The 23620-nt window shown below is 44.9% G+C and overlaps 1 protein-coding gene across 1 annotated transcript in view; it reads left to right on the forward strand.

Moving 5' to 3' along the window:
* The window catches only part of CRYL1 (crystallin lambda 1), a 111871-nt gene that overhangs the window by 5264 nt on the left and 82987 nt on the right, over positions 1-23620 (forward strand). Inside the window, exon 2 of the mRNA XM_080926140.1 lies at positions 9769-9876. Coding sequence (XP_080782266.1) covers positions 9769-9876 — 108 coding nt within the window. The remainder of the gene's footprint in view (positions 1-9768; positions 9877-23620) is intronic.

Here is a 23620-nt window from a genome sequence, read left to right on the forward strand (position 1 = left end):
TAGAGTAGGGGATCTTAAGCTGCATTTTTTTTTTACAACATAAACTCTTTGAGATAGATATTTTCATCCAAGTGCTGCCCTGAGTGTCTCTGTTAATTCTTCACAGAGAACCAGCCATAGGTATACATAGTTCTCTGCCTCTGTGTCCAAGACTGTGCTTATATGCCCTTCCTAGGAAACGATTAATAATGGCCAACGTTATGCAGTTCACTTACATTGGTAGCTTAGGAGCAGCTTGTCCTCATGAAGAGGTAGCTGTAAACAGACAGACAATTTTAAAAGTAGCTAGAGTCAGGCTTTGTGGTGCCTGAAATCCTAGCACCCAGGAGGCTGAGGCAGAAGAATTGCTGTTAAGTTTGAGACCATCCATAACTATAACACAAGACAAGTATTTAAAAAGAATAAATAAATACATAAATAAATCAAATGAACCCAGAGTGACTCCATTCGATCTGGCTGGCATTAGTGATAAAATTATAATAGGACCAACTTTTTTCCCTGATGTTTTACTGCTGTGTCCCAAGGTAGCATTTGTGATAGATTTAGAAATTTTGAAACTTTAAGATGCATCTAAATGGGAAGGACTCGAACTTCTTCTTCTCTGGGTTCTTGCCATATGGATTTCAGGTGAATAGACGTTCAGATATAGTTAGAGGGTGGTAGAACGCTTATGGGCCGGAAGGTAGTTACTTACATAGCACTCCAGATGACAAAGCTGAGGGAACAGGCAGGAACTTTCCAGCCATGGGGTGATGTTGAAGTGACTAGGCTCATTGTCTGCTACAGATACAAACCACACTGAGAAACTGAATGTTGTTGTAGTTGCATTAAGGAAATGGAAAAGGACTGGAGAGATGTTCAGATGATTAAGAACACAGTTGCTTTTCCAGAGGATATAGGGTTCAATTTTCAGGGCATACATTTCAGCTCACAAACACCTGTAATTCCAGTTGTGGAGGGTCCAGAGCTCTCCTCTGGCCTCCCAGAAACTTGGTGCATGTGTACACACACACAGACACACACACACACACACACACACACACACACACACACACACACTACCCAAACACATAAAATGTAATAATAAACATTAAAGAAATAGAGGATGTTGTTAAGTGGAGCATTGTAGTACATCCCTTAATCCCAACACCCAGAAGGCTTCAGCAGAAAGTGAGTCTGTGGCTTAAAAAAAATAAACACAAACAAAAGCAGTCCTTGTTACGACAGAGAAGTGGTTCAGTGACAGGTGCAGCAATGGCCTAGTGTACAGCGAGGCTCCTCGGAGCTCTTTAGCAGATAATGAATGAGATCAAACCGGACCAACCCCCTCCCAACTGCTTTGAAATGCAGTCCAGGTTGAAGAGTTTCCTTGACCATGGCCTCCCTTTTTAGTCTTTCACCTTTACTTTTTATACCCAGGGAGAGAACACACCCTTCTATATGCAGGCAGCTTGCCAGCACTGCCTGTGTCTGCAGCCCACCATTGCTCATTGTCACAGAGTGTCAACACACAGGTGTCTGAGGCTACACTGCTCTATGAGTGTGGCTTGATCAGCATCAGGCAAGGTGCAGATTGGATAGGCACTCTACAGGGTCTTCCTACACTGAAACGTAAAAAGAAATATTCTTTTTTTCTTCCCTTTTTACCATCTTTCAAGATTTTTTTTTTCTTTTTGAGGCCGTGTCTTATATAGGTTAGGCTGCCCTTGAACTTCTAAGTTTCCTGACTCTGCTACTTCCCAAGGACTAGAATTTCTGGCATGCAATACCATATCTAGCTCTGATAACATTTAAAAATGTTCTTGGCTTCTGTTGGTTTGTTATTTGTTTTTAAACCCACCGGGTATGGTTATATCTGAAATTTTAGCACTCAGGAGGCAGAGGCAGGAAGATCAAGATTTGAAAAGTGGCTTGGGCCATATGGAGTTCCAGGCCAGCCTGGGATATGAGTTATCACAGAGTGATTTTACCACTGCAATCCCCATGGTGGCAACATTTCTGAGGCTTCTTTTTAAATAAGTCATCATTCTGATGAACTTGACTCAGAATAAAGGCGTCTAAAGCTAGTGGATGGCCAGTTGAGGGCCGTTTTGAAACGTTACTGACCTATCAACAGAAAGTCTTAAGTTGTTAAACAGTGCCAAAGGCCTTTTGGAGGACTGGATTACAGGTAGGAGGTCTGTTTGAAGAAGAGAAATAAATCTTCAACCTAGGACCCTTCTCTTCAAAGCCTAGCTTGCCATCAAATGGGTTTCCACAGTCTCAGAGAACTTTGCACAGAGGTGAGATGTTCTCTACACAGCTGATCCCAGCTGCGCTGCCTCATAGGATACAAACATCTGATGCTCAAGTGTCTTACATGATACAGGGGAGGATTTGCATAGATTCTGTGCACATCATACTTCAGTCATTGCTAGACAACTAATGCGCTAGAGACGTAGCTGAGGAAGCTTTTCTGGAAACTTCTATTCATGTAAAGCCAGGATTCTTGACTTTGCTGCAGAAACAATTTTGGGGCCAGTCAGTAAGAAGCAGAGTTGGAGTTTATTCAGTGAGATTTTAATGTGGAGTTAAGGCCCAGGAAAAGTACATGATATGAGTTTCTTAAAAGAAAGGGGTGCTTACGTGTCTTTATAGTAACCATGTGTGAGATTTTGGTGACTTCTGGCTTCCTCCTGCAGCAGATGGGAACAAATATAGAGACCCAAAGCTGTAGGCAGGCAGAGTGAGCGTCCTTGGGACACAGCCCTAAACAAGAAGTCTCCATCAAATTCCTCCCCTCAAGGTTAAGGGAACCCTGCAGAAGAGGAGGCAGAAAGAGTGGAAGAGCCAGAGGGGATGGAGGACACCAAGAACAAGGCCTCCTAAATCGACACCAGCAAATCTCCTATGAGCTCACAGAGACTGGGGTCACATGCCCAGGGCCTGCCTGGGTCTGTACCAGGTCCTCTGTAGTCTATCGTGGCTTCCAGTTTAGTGTTTCTGTGGGATCCCCGAGTGTGAAAACAAGGGGGTCTCTGTTTCCTGTGCCTTGTCTCTGGCTCTTTTCCTGTAATTAATGTAAGATATGGTGTATTGAATATATACAGTATTATTTTCAATTCTTATGTGCTTTATCTTATTACATTTTATTTTATTATATAAAAACATACATCTCAAAGTGTTGCTAATGAACTTCAGTGAGATCACAGGGCAGTTTCTGGGGTACATTGGATAGAATTACAGCTAATAAGTTAAAACTATAGGCCACAAGGGTTTAGAGCCAATGCATGCTTTATACTGACTTTTGACATTCCCAGAAATTTATATTTTACATGTGGGAGTAAGGCTATATACTCCTAGTCCTTAAATATGGCTTTTTGCTCTTTTAACATTCTTTTTAAAGAAACCTTTGTATAAAAGAAATATTGTTGGGGCTGGAGAGATGGCTCAGTGGTTAAGAGCACTGGCTGCTCTTCCAGAGGTCCTGAGTTCAAATCCCAGCAACCATCTGTAATGAGATCTGGTGCTCTCTTCTGGTGCATCTAAAGACATTGAAAGTGAAATTAAATAAATAAATAAATAAATAAACTCATATTAAATAAATAAATCTTTCAAGAAAAAAGGAAGGAAAGGAGGGAGGGGGGAAGAAAGGAAAGAAAAAGGAATATTGTTTCTACACAAAGATGTTTCACAACAGATGATGTTATTGCTGTGACTCATAGCTGGTGAAAGACTTAAGCTAGATTCTGGTCAAGGAGTCCATTCCTTAATTTCCCCATAGTTATGCCTCACTTATTATAGTGTAAGTGGCCTGTAAATGTTTGTTTATGTTTAGGGAGTAATGACCAAGGAAATGTTCAGACCAGATGCAAGTTCTCCCAATGTCTGACCTGTGGGGAGGCATCTGTCCAACCGTGCTGTCCAACCTGGTAGCCACCGAGACATCTGGACATATAAAGTTCTGCTCACCAACAGAACTTTAACATTCACTTGACTGTCATCTAATCTTTAATAGCTACACATGGCTAAAGTCTAGCGTTGATCAGTGCACATCTAGAGCTCTTAGAGTTTGATTAAATTTTGTATATATTCAATATACCATATCCTACATTAATTACAGATGGTTCTGATAATGTAGAACATGGAGCCAGATCTCCCACAGCTGAGACAATGCCAAATATAAACCCACCTAATCCTTCAGTTCCTGAGAGATTGGCTGTTATATCCAGAGGCTCCTTTTGCCATGCCTTTCTCTGACAGACACTTAAACTACCCTTACCTTGATCCACATTCCCATTTATCCAGCTAAACCCAATGACTTGAGTGTCAGCCCAAATCTGAACATGACCAATGACTTATGAACACAGATGGTGCTGTCTTCTCCTTTGGTTGTCATCTATGTATACATGTATTATTATCTATCATATATATATATATATATATATATATATATATATATTATCTCTATTCATCATCTATACATCTATTTCTATCTTTTATCTACTTATATATAATCTATCCATCCATTATCTATACATCTATTACTATCTATAATCTATCTATCCATCATCTATTATTTGTCTCTTATCTATCACCTATCCATCCATCCAGTTATCTAGAGCACCTCATGCTATAGGGCATATACGGGAGTCAGAGGACAGTTCTCAGCAGTCAGTTCTCTTTCCACCTTACGGGATCTAGGATTGAACTCAGACATGTGTACAACCACTTGTACTTGCTGAGTTACCTGGAGAGCCCTGCACTTCCCTACTAGAGTCGGAACATTCTGCTGATTACAAAACCAGGCCAGCCAGGGTTAATAAGACCCTATCTCAACAAACAAACAAAAACAAAAAGGAAAAAGTTGGACTGTCCCAAAGCCCAGGCCTTAGCTTTCTGTGTCAACCTTCACTTTCCTGGGGATCTCACTAGTCTCATTGTTAGAAATGTCCATCCAGCAATGGACACATTGACATCTTAGGCCAGGCCTTGACTCTGAACTTAGTTCCTATCCAGTTGTGTACTAGCCCCATACCTCTTTACTGTCTGCTTCCCACTTAAAAATATCCTGCACTGAACTCCTGGTTGTTTCCTAAAGTCTTCACCAACAGAGTTAATGAGATCTCATGCTTTCTTGGAACATAACTTGGCATTGGTTCTTTTTCCCCCCTCATAACACAGGGGCCACCAGCGATTATTAAGATACAAGTCAAGAACCCAGTTTTCCACTTCTCATTCTCCGACCACCCTCGTCCACTTACCACCACATCCTGTAACAGCCTCTGCACTCCTTACTCCCGTGGTTGCCCAAGTACAGACATTTCATGACTTGTGATGGGGCCATGTTGATACACTCATCTTAAGGTGAACATATCAGGAGTGGGAAATGCCCTAAATACTACGCTCCATCTACACATTTCCGTTTAGGGTCTTAGCACACAGAAGAGCATCGGTGTCCCTGGTGATCTCAGGACTGACTGGGAGCTGCAGTTGCTGCCTAGCATCTTGTTTGTGTGTGTATGTGTGGGTTTGTCCGGGAGAGGGAGAGCTGCAGGATCTTACTGTATAACCAAGAATACCTTTACAATGAAAATCTCTTTGACAGCCTCCCGAGTGCTGGTATACATCAACTATGCCCAGCTCCAGACTGTTCCTTTTAAACATTTAAAACCAGTCTGTTGGTAATCTAAAACCCTTCATTAGCTACCCATCACACTCAGATTAAAAGCCTAAGTCCTGCTATGGCCTCTGAGGTGCTCTGTATGTGATGAGATCACCCCTCTCCTCTGCCCTCCGCCCTCTGACCTCATCCTCTGCCTCTCTTTCCTAACATCTCCGTGCTGGTGCTGCCGACCTGTTCACCTGGACCTGCAAACATACTCCAACTCTTCTGGGGGCCATTTCTTCCAGATACCTTCAGGTTTGGTCCCTCCCCTCCTGCAGTTCCCTGATAGTTGCTGATGGTGCTTTCAGATTTCCACTGTCTCCCTTCCGGCTACTTCCTCTTTCTCGGCCTCTCAGCACTTCCGTTAGTTGGCCGTCTTCCGCCCACTGTAAGCTCAGAAGCTGGAGTGGTGCCTGGCACACAGCTGGTGTGCCGGCACTTTGTGTGTCTCCTACAAACTGCTGCTGCTCTTGTGTTAACCCCATAGAAAGTGCCACTGACCTTTATCCAGAGTTTGTCACTAGCATATGTCAGCTTTTTGTCGTTGTCAACAACTAACACTTACCAGGCTCTACTGTATCATGTGCCAAGATTACAAAGGTTCCCAGAGCATGGAGTTCATCCCGTCAAACAAGTGTAAAACAGTCTTTCCATTTTCCCCACTTCCCTGCACAAAGCTAACTGAAATGTTATCTGCATGCTGACCTAAGTACCAGAAAGATCCAGTTGCTATCTAGTGAATTTCCCAGTCTTGGGATTTAGGAGGAGCAAGGTCTTGCTTGGGCGTGTCATTTTCTTTTAGGCTTTGTCAACTGCTAACATGCCTGCCTGGACATGGAAGATCATCCAACAATGGAGTTTGCTTAGAATCGGTCGGTCGGAAGGGGAGACTGTCTGGACTCTTTTGTGTCCTTGGGATTCATATCTGGAGATTTAACCAAACATGGGCTGAAAATAACTGACAAAAAGTGCCTGACTTCATGTGTGCAGACTTTTTCCTGTGGTTACTTTCTAAACCAGTAGTTCTGAACTTACGGGTCTCCACCCCTTTGGGGTTGAATGACTCTTTCATAGGAGTTGCCTAAGACCATCAGAAAACACAGATAGTTACATTATGATTCATAACAGCTGCAAAATTACCCTAGGAAGTAGTAATGAAATGTTATGGTTGGGGTGACCACGATGTGAGGAGCTGTATTAAAGGTTGCAGTGTTAGGAATGTAAACAATAATATGGCAGTCCTGCAAAATAGTGTTGTCATTACTTGTGGAAGTCCTTTATAGATGATCCATGTGGGATCTACAGATGTAGGAGGATGGGTGAAGGTTCTGAACATATGCTGTGCCATTTTAGGTAATAAACGTGGCTGCCCACTAGGACAGGGGGAGGAAGGCCTGGTGCTAATTCCTCACGCATGCAGAGGGCCAGTACATTTGTTGTTTCTGAACCAATGCCTCTGGATTGTGACAGTTTCTGAGACATTCCTTGTTCTTGGTGACCTTGACAATTTTGAAGAACAGCAGGCAAAAAGTTGAATTCTGTTTATCTTCCTAATACTTTGCTCCTGATTAGGCTGAGGCCATGGGGGAAGCGCTCAAAGGTCAAGGGTCATTCTCATCACAGCATATCCAGGGAGTGAAAAGTCAGCCTGATTCACTGTGATTGGTAGTGACCTAGAACACCTGCTGAGGTCATGTTTGCCAGGTTTCTCCAAGGCTGTGTCACTACCTGTTTCCTGCCTTTCTGTACTTTTGAGAGTGGCTCTGCTTAAACTACATTTTGGGGTAGAAGGAGGGTGTACTAGTCAGGGTTCAGATCTGATAGAATAAAAAAAATGTATATATATAAAATACAAATGAATATACATTATATTATGTATATATTATATAATATATATACTGAAATAAGTACCAGTACTATATCTATATAGTTTTTAGAGTGGCTTATGGGCTGTAGTCCTGCTAGTCCAAGAGTCTAGTAGTTTTTTTTTTTTTTTTTTTTTTTTTTTTTTTTTTTTTGTCCACAAGGCTGGATGTCTCACCTGGTCTTCAGTATGCACTAGGATTCTAAAGAACTAGGCTCTAATGCCAATGAAGGATGGATTTACCAGTGAGTAGTAAATGCAAGCAGGCAAAGAGCATACACATCCTCCCCCCAATCCCCTGTCCTTTGCATGGGCTACCAGCAGAAGGAGTAGCCAAGATTAAAGGTGGAGTTTCCCGTCTTTAAGATCTGGATTAAAGGTGGGTGTGCCCACTTGAAAAGATTCAATTAAGGAAAAGTTCTCACAGACATACCAGCCTGGACTTTAGTTATTTCTGATAAATTCAAGTTGACAACCAAGAACAGTCATCAAAGAGTAAGACCACATGTCTCTAAAAATGGTAGAGCTGCATAAAGTTATTAGAATTCTTCTGCAGGGTAGTTTTATTTATTAATTTCTATGCAATGAAAATTGGCTCTTATTGCCTTGGCTACTGAGCACTCTCTTAATGGTCGTGTGTGTCCCTTTGATATGCCAGGCCTGGCAGGCAACAACTCTAGCTTTCTGGTGCCGTAGACCACTCCAGGGTCATCTTTTATCTTACTTGGACCCTGGGAATGTTCTGGACATTCTTTGGATACATATCTTACTCTGTATGTCATCTATGCTGGCCCTGAACACAGGACTTTCTTTCTTGGGCCCCTAGTTCTGAGATAAGAGGTTTATTAAATGTCTGCCATGCTCCCAGGCATGCTTTACAATGTTGTTTTTAGTCCTTGGCAACTGGCTTTTTGGTCTTTTTGTCTTCTGCAGTAGTCTGTCAGGGCGGGTAAAATTCAGGGAAAAGACATCTGCTCCGGTCTGAGCTCGTCTGGTAGAGTGAAGCCTTGCTCAGAAGAAACTGTGGCTTGGCTCTTCAGCGCTATAAACTGGGGAGGTGGCACATGCCTGAAATCCCAGCATTCCAGAGGTCTAAGCCAAGGAATCAGCTCAAGGTTTTTTTTTGTTTGTTTTTTTTTTTGGGGGGGGGGTTGGCTCTCTAGCCCGCCTGGGTTGTTAAAGGAGACCTTGTCTGGAAGCAGGAAAGATAAAAGTTAGATCTTGGGGGTTTCCCTCCTTGGGGAAGCTCACACCCATTCTTTCTGGTGTGTCTTTCTTAATACCTCTCTTTCTCTTAACCCACATGCTTGGAGTGTGTATTACAAACATCTTACGATAAAAGACTTTTTGTAAAAACAGGATGAAAACCTAAGAAGAGAGTAAGTCAGACTCTTGGTGTCACCTCCTCGTCACAGCATCCAGCCTAGAATTAATCCCATGATGCCTTCCTTTCCTTGGGTATAAAAGAGAAATTGATGACATCTACTTCCTAGGGTTATTGTAAAGATAGACCTGCAAAGTGTCTAATAATGCCTGGCATTATTCCACGGTTAAATGTGATGACCGTGGCGGCCATTACCCGGAGTGGAGGTCGGATAGGGAAGATGCCTTTGTCCCTTAGTATTCTGGAGTTAAGGGTTCTAAGGTCCCCAGAGGGGATCAACGCAGATGTTCAAGTCTCTTATGTAAATAAAGGTAGAAGCATTTGCAGAGGTAACACACACCTTCCTTTTAAATTCCTTTAGGTTTTAGTTTGTGCCACCAATCCAACATAAAGGCTGTGCAAACAGGTGTCATGTTGTACTATTTACAGAAAATAACAAGGAATGTCTCTGTGTACAGTACAGATGGTGGCTTTGCCCCTGCACGTGCTCAGTAGACGTGGAAGTGGGCAGTGGCTTAAGAGATAACAGTATCAAGATGCAAACTTTTCAGATATTTATTAAATGTTGGAGTGGGACCTTGTGGCAGGGTCGTGGCAGTACACATCTTTGATCCCAGCACCCAGGAGGCAGGAGCAGGCAGATCTCTGAGCTCAGAGTCAGCCTGGCCTATAGAATGAGCGAGTTGCAGGTCAGCCAGGCTTCATAGAGAAACTCTGTCTTGAAACCGAACCCCCCCTCCCCCAACCCCTGAAAAGAGTGGGCTGCTGTGGTTCTATTTATTTGTTTGTTTGTTTGTTTGTTTGTTTATACTGTTGCTTTATAAACATGAAGAATGATTGGGGGAAATAATGACCTGTATCCTTTCTCCCTAGTGGACTCATTGGTCGGAGCTGGGCTATGCTGTTTGCCAGCGGAGGCTTCAAGGTGAAACTCTATGACATTGAGCAACAGCAGATAACAAATGCCCTGGAAAACATCAGGTAGGCCTGGTTCACACATCTGGAGGTAACATGGCCCTGTTCCTCTAGTTCTCCCAGGAGAACAGGTTACCGGGATAACAAAAGCCAGGTTTAAGGTTCACTGGCACAGAGCATGAATCTAGACCAGTGAAGGGACTTCTATTGTGAAGAGAGCCTGACACTGGTCAGTGAGGGAGGCCTGGAGGAGCCCAAAGTGAGTGTTAGCCAGCAGCCCTAGCTTTAAGCTTTTAGAGAAGTTTTAGACTCAGCAAAACTGAGCTGCTTCTTATATACCCCAAACTCCCCAAAAGTGAGTGCTTCCCACCTTCCACACTCCTCTCTGTCTGGTAATTTGTTACAGTAGATCAAGCTGACCCGACACATCAATGTCACCCAGAGCTGTTGGCTGACACTGAGGTTCTGTCCTGGTGTTGTGTGTTCTGTGAGTCGCTCTCATGTGTATGTGTCCACTGTCACAGGGCTGTCCCAAATAGTTCTCCCGCCTGAAAACACTCCGTGCTCTGCCTGTTCATTCCCCCCTTGCTGAAAAACACCAATATTTTTACTGTGTCTATAATTAGTCTTTTTTGAGAATGTTGGATATGGGCTCAGGTTGTTTGTAGCCTTTTCCAAGTGGCATCTTTCACTTCACAATGTGCATGTCTTCATGTCTTAATGGCCTATCACATCTTAACTCGGAATAATAGTCCACTGCCTAGATATTCTCTTACTTTCTGAAGGATGAACTATTTATTCATTCTTGGAAGCAAGTTTTGGAAAATATAAATATGCTATAAAATATTCATGTGCAGATTAATGTAGACCTGTTTAAACTCCTTTGAATAACTACCAAAGATCATATAACTTCCTGGGTTAAATGGCAAAAATATACTCAGCTTTATAAAGGGCCACTGTACTAACCTTCAAAGAGTCTGTACTTTTTGCACTCTTCCCAGGAATAAGTGGAGTTCTTGGTGCTCTGTCGGGACAGTTGGTGCTCTGGGTCTCAGTGAGTCACGCTATGTGTCTAATGATATCATCTTGCTTTTGGTTTGCTGATGGCATGTGACATAGGTCAGCTTTCCCCATACCTTTTGCCATCTGTATATGTCAGTCCTTCCTTTGGTGCTGAGGACCGAATCAAGGCCCTGTGTGTGTGAGCTGCTCTCCTGTTACGTAGACCCAATATTTTCCTTCCTTCTATCAAAAACATGTTTTCGGTTAACAGGAAAACCCTAAGGATTTTTATTTGTGGTGTCTCCCAGGCACATAATAATTCTTGCTCAAAATGCCACACAAAGACTTTGTAAAGTGACTTTTCAGAAACTTGGTCCACCATATTTCTAGGAGTAGTAGTCTTCAGAGAATATTTTACTACATTAGTACATCCCTCAGCAGAATCTACAGATGCTCAAGTCCCCTGTAGGAGAATAGCCCAGTATCTACATCGAACCTACCCACCCCTGGAGCCTTTCCATCATCTCGAGATGGCTCATGACTCCCAGTGCCACGGCATGCTATGGCAGGAGCTATGCTGCAGGGTTCAGGGACAACGACAAGAAATCATCCCGTGCATGTTCTATACCGGTGAAAGGTATTTTTCTGATTATTTTCCTGAGGATGCAGAACCTACAGACAGGAGGAACAGCGATCACAGTCACCTTCTATTCCCATACTGAGTAGTTTATATAAGCACTTTGCAGACCTTGCTTTGGAAATGGTAGCTGGTAAAATCGTCCATGACCAGAGGTTTTAGGGTTAAAGCCCAGGCTCGGCTGCCCAATGAGCTAGGCTTAGTGATACAGACACAAGTTATAGTGAAAAGCAGAGAAAGAAGATTTATTCAGTGTGACCACATGGGGAAGAGGGACAAATAAAAAGAGCTGAGTGACCCGCATGTCCGCCTTTGGGGACACTAACACAAGGCGTAGGTTTACATAGAGGGAAAGTATTACAAATGACTGAGCAGTCCTGGCCTGGTCAAGGTATGGCCCTACCCATTGCTGAGCCTTTATTGTCTTGCTTCTGGTTCTACAAGATGGCCTGATGACCTAGCACTTCTGGGAACCAAGTTTCTCTCAGGGCTGGCGTCAGGGCCTCAGTGTGAGGTTCCCAGAGAACTCTCATTTCTTAGAGACCCATTGTATCAATAGTCTGATTGCTGAGCGTAGGAGCACACGTGCCTGTCCTGTAATGTCTCTTCCCCTGGTGTGGTGGTTGTATCCTTCACGGTTGGTCACCCTGGAGCTGAGTGACATTAACTTGAGAACTGTCCTCGTGCTGCTGTAGTACGATGGGTTAGAGTCACTTGTGGCGCAGTGTTTACGGTGTTTCCCTGACAGTTTTGTGGTGTGTGACCACTGCAGTAGGTAGGCGGCCATAAGGTTCAGTCTGTGCACTTTGTTTACTGTGGTCTTCATTTTTCAATGTCACACGAGCTCTGTTAACCATTGCAGATGACGTTTCTTAGCTCAGAGCCTGGAATATTGTAGGTTCTAGGTGTTAGTAGGTTTTAGAAGGGCCATATGCTAATCTCTAGATGACCTAGAACCCATGTAGCCCAGGCTTGCCTCAAAACAGTTCTTCTCCTAAGATCCCCGCCCCAACTAAGTAAAACAAGATGCTCAGCATCTTAGATCCTCAGAAGAGAGCTCCCCTGGCAACACTTCTTTTCTCGCTTGCTTTTTTGGCTCTGATGATATTTTTCACAGACTCCTCCCCCGCCATTCCTCTCACCCGTGATTTGGCTTACTTCCCACATTCTGAGTCTTTGTTTTCTGAGACAGGATTTCATGTCGCCCGGGCTGGCCTTGAATTCTTTAAGTACTCACAAAGTCTTGATCTACTATTTTTCTGATCCACAAGCCTAATTCCGGGGTCACAAAAGTGTGGCACTGGGCCTTGCTTTATTCTGATGTTTTTGAAAATTTTATAGCAGAAAATTATAAGCAGTTCATAGCAAGCTGTCTCACTGGTTAAGAGCACTTTGTTTCTGAAGAACACCTGTGTTCAGAGTGCCCATCTCAGGCAGCCGAAAACAGCATATAACTCTGGCTCCAGGGCACTCAACCCCACTTCTGGCCTCTTCAGGAACTAACACTCACAAAACCCACATGTCACACAATCACACATACACACATATCACACACAGACACAATCACACACACATATCATACACACACACACACACACACACAGACATATTACAGACACATCACAGACATACCCCATATCACGAACATAAACACAATCACACAATACGGACATATCACACACAATCACACATACACACATATAAACACACACAATCATACACATAACTGACATACCCCACATCACACACACACATATACACAATCACACAAATATAATCACACACACACACACACACACACACACACACACACACACACACACACACACACCTATTTTAGGCAGTCTTTGAAAAGCCTATGTATGTTACATTGACCCTAAGGCAGGGCTGTTGAGCTACACTTTTCTTCTATAATTTCAGAGATGGTGTCTGTTTATGTATCTGAGGCTGGCCTTGAACTTGCTGTGCAGCCAGCCCAGGCTATCCCGGAACTCACAACCTTCCCACCTCTTTCTACAGAGTACTGGGATTACAGGTGTGTACTGCCACTTTTACATACTGCCAGTCTTAAAGAGCAGAAATAGTACACATCGATTTGGAAAGCATGAAAACAAATGTAGAATAGGAAAATTTGACTTAAACAATTAATTAGAAGCCAGGCATGGTGTCTCACATCTGTAACATTAGAACTTAGAAGCTGAGGCAGGAGGACTGCTATAAATTCCAAGTTAGGCTGGGCCACAAAATGAGACCCTGGCTCAAAAACAAAACAAAACAACAAGCAGTTAGAGAAGTTAATTCACACCATGTGACAGGAACTCTTAGTACATGGGGAAAATGTCACGCAGGTAATCTTGTCCTTGCTGGGAGCACAGTGAGAATTTGTTCCTGGCCCAGGTTGGTGGCAGCATCTAATTCTGAGAGGCCTTGCCCATACGGCTCTGCTTCCCCTTTGTGTTGCCCGGAGCTGGGTGGGTTCTGGGTCTCAAAGCCCTTCAGAGCGAAGGGAACACTTTAAGCAGATAAACTGAAACCCAGTAAGCAAAGCAAAGCCCTGCCTGTAGATCTGAGTGTGCTGTTTCTTAGGATGTACAGCTTGTTGCATTTCTGTAAGTCCTCCAGACCCTGGCACAGGCTGTGGGGTCATCATCTGACTGCCTACCCTAACTCAGGTGTGAACTGGCTGTCTTGTGTGGCTCAAATCCTGGCCTATGACCACTGTCTGTGGGTGACATCTCTGCCACATGCCTTTCCGACTCTCTGGTCACTGAAATTCATCTATCTCTGCAAAATCGTCAGTGTTTTAGATGGTTCAGGAGTTAATAAACCACTGGAAGTGATCTCTGAGACAAGGCAGCTGCCCTGTCCTCTGGCTCCTAGACAGCTGACGTTTTCAAACTCATGCCCTGCAGGCGACCCTGATCTCCTGTTTTTACCTCACCAGCCTCCTTTCTGCCTCAGCTTAAACTCTTTTTCCACCTGGATTCTTCTGCACTTGTCTGTTCTCCTGCTTGGGAACTGAATTTTAGTTTTCTCAATGGGCCATAACAGCTGGAATAGTGGACGGGGTGTGGTTATTTGTAATCCTAGCATGTGGGAGACTGAAGCAGGAGGATGGTCAGGAGTTTGGGATCATGAAACACTATCACAAAATAAAACAAGAATACAAAACAGCTTCCCATAAATTATCTGGTGTGATGATGCCCCACACCCCCTTCTTTGTTGCTTTGAAGTCCTGGGCATTGAACCTGGGGCTCTTGCCTGTGAGGCAAACACGCTCATGCTGGCCCCTTGCAATGTACTTACCTGTTTTGTTTTGAGGCAGAGTGTCACAGTGTAGTCCAGGGTGCCATCAGCTTCCCAAGCCCTGAGAATTTATTGAGCCAGCACAAGGTGGCTTTCAACTTTAAGCTTGGACTTGGACCTGGCCAATGGGACATTGCTAATCATGACTCAGCAGAAGCCTGGAAAGCACTGTCACTTGGGGTCCATTGGGGTTGGGAAACTTTTCTTTAGAGTGCTCACTGTGACTCCAAGGAACTCCCCAGCACCAGCTGCGACACAGAGGAGGAATGTAGCTTAGAGCAGCAGCCCCCAAATGCCATAGTCTGACTGCTGCTGTTTTAGAAAGCCCTGCTAAGTGCATTCAGGTGAGCCAGACCTGAAGGCAGGAGAGCTGACCCTTCCTCTTGCCGGCTGTGGCATTAGGTGAGCTGGCCCTGGCAGTGCTGGAAAGCTAGCCCTGGTAGTCTAGGTGTGGGAGAGCTGACTGACTCAGCTCCTACCCAGACCTAGACCCAGGGTTTTGAGTTGGTCCACCCCAACATCTACCCCATCTATGAACTGCTGGAGCTTGTGAAGGGGCCCAGTCTAACAGATCCAAAGCTGCAAAGTCTCCATGACACAGGGCAACAACAGGGTATCTGGAATAATGTAAATGCTGTAGCAGAAGCCAGTAGCCTCGAACCAGACCAGTGACTCATCGTAATGAACATTTACAAGTGACAGTGTGTGGGCAGAGGTGCACACTCTGGCACACTACAGCTTCCTATGATGAGGTGTTTCCTGTGCTTTTTATTTCCTGTTTGGAGGGGAGGTGATGCGAAGGGACTGGGTGATGAGTGGGAGTGGGGTGGGTGAAATGAAACTCACAAAGAATCAATGAAAAGTTAAAACCAAAAAAAAAAAAAAAAAAGCACTGCCATTTTAAATGGCTGACCCAGGGACCGTGATGGACAGGTGGAGCTACCATGCCTGCCTTGCAGGGCTTGGGGACTCTCACTGCCCCAATCCATGCTCTATAGGGACATTCTGTGAACAGAGGCTGTTGTTCAGCACAGAGCCCCACCTGTTGGTTTCAGAGGGTCGATTGTTGTCAGTCGGTAGCTCGAGTACACCCTGTGATCGCAAAGCCAAAAGGGCTACTCCCAGTCAGGAGCAACAGGCAGTGGCGAGGAGCACTGTGAGGCTGCTGGTGGCTGGGACTTCTAGCTTGTGAGTTGTGAGTAAGGAAAGGAGAAATTTGAACATAGAGTCTCAAAGGCAAAACTCTAAGGAAGTAAAGAAAATATCATCATGTGACAAAAAATAAAAGGTACCAAATTTCTATAGATTGTCTATACACAAAAACCATCAAATATATTATCAGAAAACGTAAGTGTAAATACAGTTAAAAAAGTGTGTGTGGGAGGGGTTGGCTTTTGTTGAGACAGGGTTTCTCTGTGTAGCCCTGGCTGTCCTAGAACTTGCTCTGTAGTCCAGGTTAGACTCAAACTCACAGAGGTTTGCCTGCCTCTGCCTCCCCAGGGCTGTGACCAAAGCCGTGTGCCACCATTACCAAGTATATATGTTTCTAAAAGGCACAACTGTGAGACATCATAGATGCATTCGTGGAGAAATGGCACACTCATTTTACTGATGCATAGTAAATAAAACTTAGGTCAGTGGAAAGGCAGATGCAGTCTAACCACCTAGAAGGACACACAGGTCCAAGAGAGTAGCCTAAGGCCTGGTGGTTTTCAGTTCACAGTCCCAGGTTGTGGCTTCAGCTGGATTGTTTACCCCAGTTATCTGGGTGTTCACAGATTCTGCTGTCACTTGGCTGTCGCCACAGCAGTCCAAACAGTTGCTTCATTTCCTTTATTTGTTTTCCTACCCAAAGTGAAATAGCTTTCGTGGGTCTGATTGGCATGTAAGGATTTGACATCTGAAAAGCCGAGGAGGAGCCAGAGTACTGTGTGACTTCCTCTCGATGGCAGGGCTATAAGCAACTGTCCCTGCACATCTCGAGGCAGGGCTCCTGTTCAACGCTGCGCTTGGCTGTGGCGGAAGGGGCTTAGTTGATGAGGAAGCTGTGGGTTCTAGTGGTGTGACTGGGGCTGGGATGCTGGCACACACATTTAATCCCAGTGCTTGGGAGGTAGTGGAAGGTGCATCTCTGAGTTTGGGGTTAGCCTGGTCTACGCAAGAAGTCTAGGACAGCCAGGGCTACACAGAAAATATCATGCTTTAAAAAATGTGACTTGGTGCCAGCAAGATGGATGGATGCTTAAGAGAGCTTGCTACACCTTTCAGCACCCATACAGCAAGCACCAAGAACATGTCTGCTGCCTTGGGGCCATGGTGGTGTAGGACAGGACTGCAGGGGCTTGCTAGGGGAGTTGAAAAACTGTGAACTCTAGACCCTGCCTCAGAGAAATAAGGCAGAGTGGGAGAAGGATACCTGCCACCCTCAGTGGCCTTCACAAGCCTGCAAGGATGCACAGGCAAGAATTAGAAAAGTGGGGCTGGTGGTTAGGAGCACTGACTGCTCTTCCAGAGGTCCTGAGTTCAATTCCCAGCAACCACATGGTGGCTCACAACCATCTATCATGGGATCTGATGCCCTCTTCTGGCCTGCGGGTGTACTTGCAGATAGAGCACTTGCATATGTAACAAAACAAGTCTTTACAAATCAGAGAGTCTGTTTTTTAAAGATACATTTGAAAAGGAATGATGTGACCCTTGCCTCACCAAGTAGACTCACATTGCTGTAAGAAAATGTCAGAGATGTCTGTGTTATAAAGAGGAGGGACTCAGGCTGAAGACTCAGTGCTGGGCAGCTCCACTCAGGCCTTGGCAAGGGCCTTTTGCTCCATCACAAATGGCTTCACACAGTAGGAAGACTTGGGAAGAGCAGGGGGTGGCGTGGCAGTTGGAAAGACAGGAACCAGAGAGGGCGGAGCTTCTTCTTTTTATAACTTGCTGTCACCCAAACTAGCCCACTCCTGTGAACCCTGTCCTCATCATTTCATTTGTGTGTGACCTCACTGCCCAGGAGGCCACGTCCACTCAGGGGTCCCACCACCTTTCATTACTATGAAAGTTTCCAGCCTGTGAACCTTGTGGGACACATCCAAACTGTAGCAGTCTCCTTGTGTGTCTGACTAGCAAGTGCCACTTTCATGAATGGGCTGACACCGGACACTACACTGCACCTTTTGGTGAAATTGAGTATCCTAAGACTTAGGCAGACACCAGCCTCTAAGGAAGGAGAGAAGAGCGGACATGAGCAGACCCATTCCTGCCTGTCGGTCAGACCCCTGGACTTCCTGGGGGCAGCTGGAGGCACTCTTCTGTCTTTGGCAGCACATTCAAGCTTAGTGCCTTGCAGAGAGGGTTCTGGATCCCCAGAGCTGGTTGGGGGTGGGGGTGGGGTAGCAGGTGTGACCGACCACTTGGTGGAAGGCCCTTAGCAAACTGCAGATAGTCTTTGATGGAAGGCCCTCGAGGTTTTAGAAAGCAGTGTGCTGGCAAAGAAGTCTGGTGTGCCCCTTGTGTTTAATTTTCAAGGGATGGTCATGTGCACAGCAGCCACGTTTCTTCCTTCCATCAGTGGGCCAGGGCTCCAGCTTCCCACTGCTCTTACCTGCTTAGTCAGGTGCTTTTTGTTTGTTTGATAAAAGCGTCACTGTAGAGCAGGCTGGCCTGGAACTTGCCACATAGGCCAGGCTGGCCCGGAATTCACAGAGATCTGCCTGCTTCTGCCTTCTAAGTGCTACGATTAAAGATGAGAGTCCCTAGTTGATGGGTTGCTACTTTGTTTGTTTGCTAATACAGGGTCTCTCCATGTAGCCCTGTCTGTCCTGGAACTTGCTCTGTAGACCAGGCTGGAAATCAGAGAGATCTGTCTGCTCCTGCCTCCCCAGTGCAGGAACGGTGTGCACAACCACCTGGCCCTCACTGATGATTTTTAATACAATGTCTAAAGCAGTGAGATGGCTCAGTGGGTAACGGAGCTGCCAAGCCTGACCACCTGAGTTTGAGTCCCATCACACTCATGATGGATGGAGAGACCAGATTTTGGCAAGCTGTCTTCTGACCTCCATATGCCCTGATGGGGCATACATGCACTGTGGCATGTGTAGTATATGCCCACACATATACATGCAAATGTGCACACACACCAGATGAATGAATAAATAATACGTAAATAAATGTAAATTTAAAAGATTTTTTTTAAGTTTTAAAAATCCACCCTTATTTCACCTTATAGTGGTAATTGTTTACATACCTTTTTTTCTTTCTAAGTTTTCAGGTTTTGAGACAGTCTCCTGTGTCCCAGGCAGGCTTCAAACTTGCTATGCACCTGAGGAAAATCTTGAACTAATCCTGCCTCTGCTTTTTCCACAGGCTTGGCAGGCAACTATTTTTATTCTGCATCCTAGTGTTAGCCTGACATCTAGTGGTAACTTCGGTATATTGCAGTCGTTACTAACCCTCAGGGTGGCCCTGTGGGAGGTGTGGGGGTTAAGCCCAGTTAGAGTACTATCACAAACAAGCAGTAACAGAGGCTGGAGCAGAAGGGGGCTCATCCACAGTCAGAGGGAATGTAAATTAAAACCGTTCCTAAAAACACTTTGGAGGTCTACCATATACAATCCATGTATCCTGAGTCTCAGGATATACCCAAAGGCAATGAAATCAGCATGCCAAAGAGATGCCTACTTGCCGTGTTTCCTGTGGTACCATGCTCAGTAACAAAGTTATGGAATCTGTAGGCGCACACGAAATGATGAGTGCCTATGGAAAATTTATGTGCAAACTCAGTAGAGTGTTACACAGTTATAAGGAGAAAGCGGTGTCATTGTATCAAGTCAAATAAACCTACCACAGAAAGGCCAATAGACACCACACGTTCTCTCATACACGGAAGATGAAGCTACGTCAATCTGAATGTGATTACTACAGGTGGTGAAGTGGGAAATAGGAGGAAAAGGTCGGGCTTAACCTTTGAACACAGTGTATATTTGGAAGCATTACACTAATCCCCATTTGGACAGTTAATATGCATTTGTAAAAATATGTATAGAATCTCAGTGATGGGCACTTTTTTTTTTCAGACGATTTTTTTTTCTCAACAAAGCAAAAGACAAAACATTGTTTCAAGATATTCCACAAAAACCTAGAACTAATTCAAATGAAGGGAAACGAGACAAATGGCAAGGTTTGGGGAGTGGCAAGCAGATCGTGAGCTTAGAGAGGACACGGGTACCTGTGTGGCATTCTGAAACCCTCTCCAAACTTCTCACTGTACTCTCCTGACAGTGTATCCCGAATGCTGGAATTTGTCTCTGTCCCCTCAGTGCCCGCCCAGGGAGGAAGGGCCGTGCAGATGAAACATTTCTGAAGAGTCATCATCCCAGGTCTGATCTGCAGGGGCTGTGGCGGCTTCCTGATGTTTTTCTGCTCCATAGAAGAGGAGTGCAGGAGAGGGAATTGTATCCCTCTCTCTTCCTTTCATTTATTTATTCATTCTTTCTTTCTTTATTATCCCTTTCTTTGTTTTCAATGACAGGGTTTCTCTGTGTAGCCTGGCTGTCCTGGAAATCCCCGTGTAGACCATGCTGGCCTTAAAGTCACAGACATCCACCTGCCTCTACCTTCTATGTGCTGGGATTAAGAGCATGTGCCACTAACCTGGTCTATTTCTTGAATTTTGAAAATAAAATCATTATGGAAAAGTGACAATAACCATATTAAATCTCTCACCTATTCACCTGTAATATCAGATACTTAATTTTAAAATTGAATTTAATTTCTTTAGTCAGGGTCTAATACATCCCAGGCTGGCCTCAAACTCTCTATGTAGCTAAGATTGATCTTGAACTTCTGGCCCCCCCGGCTTCCCTTCCTATGTGCTGGGATCACAGGTGTATCTGCTCTGCTACATCCTGTTCATGTTGTGCGGGGGATTAAACCCGGGGCTGTTACAGCTCTTTTAGAAAACATCTCTCTTAGACAATAGTCAGTGTAGCAGCTTGGAGAGTGGGAAGGTTCTTCTTAAGGTAAAGTTTGGCTGAGGCACTTCATTTGCATGGAGAGGCATTCCAGTCATTCTGCCAAGGATTACTTGACATTTCTTGGGTAGAAGATTCTGGGGTCTGGTTTCTCAGCTCAGGCAGAAAAGAGGAAGCCCTGTTAAGAAAAGGTAGTTCTTCACTTTGTGCAGAGCTCAGGAAAAGCTGTCCAGATACTGTGGACAACAAGCTTGGCAGCGAGGTGTAACCCGTGGATGCTCACGGGATATAGCATGGTGTGTCTGTTAGTGACTCTTATGCTTAGAATATGAAATGCCCTCCCCAGAGTACTGTTTGTATATTTGGTTCCCATCCGCTGGTACCATTTTGAGAAGTTTAGGAAACTCTAGGAAGCAAGGCTGAGCTGTTTCTCTGAGCATGCATACACACACTGGCACAGACATGGACAAGTCCTTACACAAACAGATACACAAGCACAGATACACTGTCTAAGTTAGAGATGCCATGACCGCGGCAACTCTTATAAGGGACAACATATATCTGGGGCTGGCCTACGATTTCAGAGCTGCAGTCCATTATCTTCATGGCAGCGTGCAGGTGCCGGAGAAGGAGCTGAGAGTTCTACGTCTTGATCCAAATGCAGAAGGGGATCGTGTGCCACACTGTACGTAACTTGAGCATAGGAGACCTTAAACTTGCTCCCATAGTGACACACTTCCCAATTGTGCCACTTCCTATGATGAAGTATTTAAACCTAGGAGTCTGAGGGGGTGTTCTATTCACACCACCACACAAACACACAGATATTCAGGGCTCTTTGCCATTACCACAGCCAGCAGATCTGCAGGAGTCAAGAAGGCAGTTCAGTTCAGCGTGACTAAGTATTCTGTCATATTGTTTCGAGCTTTGGAAGTCTGACCCCATTTTGTATCTAGTCCCTTCTCTGCTTCTTGGCTGCACTGTGTGAACTCTGTTGTCCCTTCATGCTTCTCTGCCGTAATAGGCTGACACTTAACACTGAGCCAAAAGAGACTTTTCCCTTCAGAAATTGTTCTGCCAGGCGTCGTATCCACAGTGAGAACGTCGGTGTCACGATAACGACATCCAGAAGGAAGCAGTGGGTCTGCCAGGCAGAGTGGGGGGATCTGGAGGGAAAATAGGAGCCCTGTGTGTAAAGCACCTGCGTGTGGAGATGATTTGTAAGGAAGGGTGCGTGTGCACATCGAGGGAGGCTTGCTATAAGTTTGAGGCGGCCATTTTCTGTGCAGGGGCTTGAACTAAAGTCTTCCCCACACATTCTAGGCAGCTGTCCATCACTGACCTAGGTTCTCAAACCCTCCCCCTTTGTTTCAGATGGCAGGGCCAGGCTTCCGAGGAACACAGGAGGCCTTCACATGGCTGACACTTTAGTAAGAGCATCTCTATGCACATGGGCAGGAGCCACGACGTGGTTCGTGGTAGTATTGATACATCCATACGCTCTGTGTGACAGATGTGTGAACACTGAACTTGAAGGCTACACTTTACACTTGCTTCTGGGAATATTACAAAGCAAGTGCCCTGAAATAGATGTTTTAGGGGATCTAAAAATAAGTAGCTAACAGCAACCGTGCTGGTGTTTTTTGTCAACTCGACACAGGGACCTAGATCTATTTGGAAGAAGAACGCCAACTGAGAAAATGTCTCCAGCAGATTACCTGTAGGCAAGCTGGGTGCATGTCCTAATTGACAATTTCTAATTAACGATTAATGTGGAGGACCCTGGGTGCTCTAGGAGAATAGGCTGAGCAAACCATGGAAAACAAGCCAGTACGCAGAGTTCTTCCATGGCTCCTTTGATGGCAGCCCGCGATGTGTGATACAGAAGTCTAAGCAAAATAAAGCTTCCCCCCAACCCCCGCCAAATTGCAGCAAAGGTAACCAACGAAGCCAGTGATGAGCTCCTGGACTATGTATATTTCTTCTCTCTCTCACGTCCCAGCCTATTGTTTTCTGTGGCACTTGAGATGGAGCCCAAGTCCCTGCAAATGCTGTGCACCCAGCCCCATTTGCCCATTTTGGAATTGGATTTCTGGTATTGTTAGGTTTTTGAGTACCTTTTGTATTCTAGGTATTGATCCTTCAGATTTCGCCCCTTTCTGCAGGTTGTCTCGTTCTTCTGTTGTCTCTTTCCCCTGGAGAAGCTTTTAGTTTGATGAAATCCTGTTTGCCTGTTTTATTTATCTATTCTTTTAAATTATTTTTACTTTTGTTTTCCTACTTTGGGCTCATAAAAAATCATTATATCAAATTCTCCCCTCCCCGCTTCATATCCTTGTAGTTTCAGATCCTAAGTTTAAGGTATCCAAGGCTGGCTTTGAACTCCCCGAGCATCCAAGGACAACCCTGTACTTCTCTGACTTTGATTCATCTTTCCCAGAATGGAGTTTCCTCCTGTGGACTCTTTCCTCAGCAGCGCTGACTAGCAAAGCTGTTCTGTTTCCTCTGCCAAGTCTCTTGGCTATAGCTATGTGTTCCCACAGGGATCTCTGCCCCTGTGTTGTTCTCCCACACTGCCTTGGTCTTCAGGATGCATGCCGTGTCTATACATGGGCATCCCGATGCCTCCAGGTTTGTGTTCCCGCTTTGTATCTTTAGGGCGTGTTGTTTATCTTATGAATTTTAGTGCTTTGTAAAGAGTGGGGACAAAAGAAAGCTCGAATTCACTATGTCAACAAGTGTCACCATTGTGTAGGGCAGTATGGAAAGGTGTTAAACCTGCACAGGTCTGCCAAGAAAGCTCACAGGGCTGAACAAAGGCCACCTCAGAACCTACCACCTGGTCTTCACCAGCACTGGGGGGACTGCCTTAGAAATGTTTGTCTCAATAGCT

The sequence above is a fragment of the Micromys minutus genome (assembly GCF_963924665.1).
Source record: "Micromys minutus genome assembly, chromosome: 12".
Taxonomy (NCBI): Eukaryota; Metazoa; Chordata; class Mammalia; order Rodentia; family Muridae; genus Micromys; species Micromys minutus.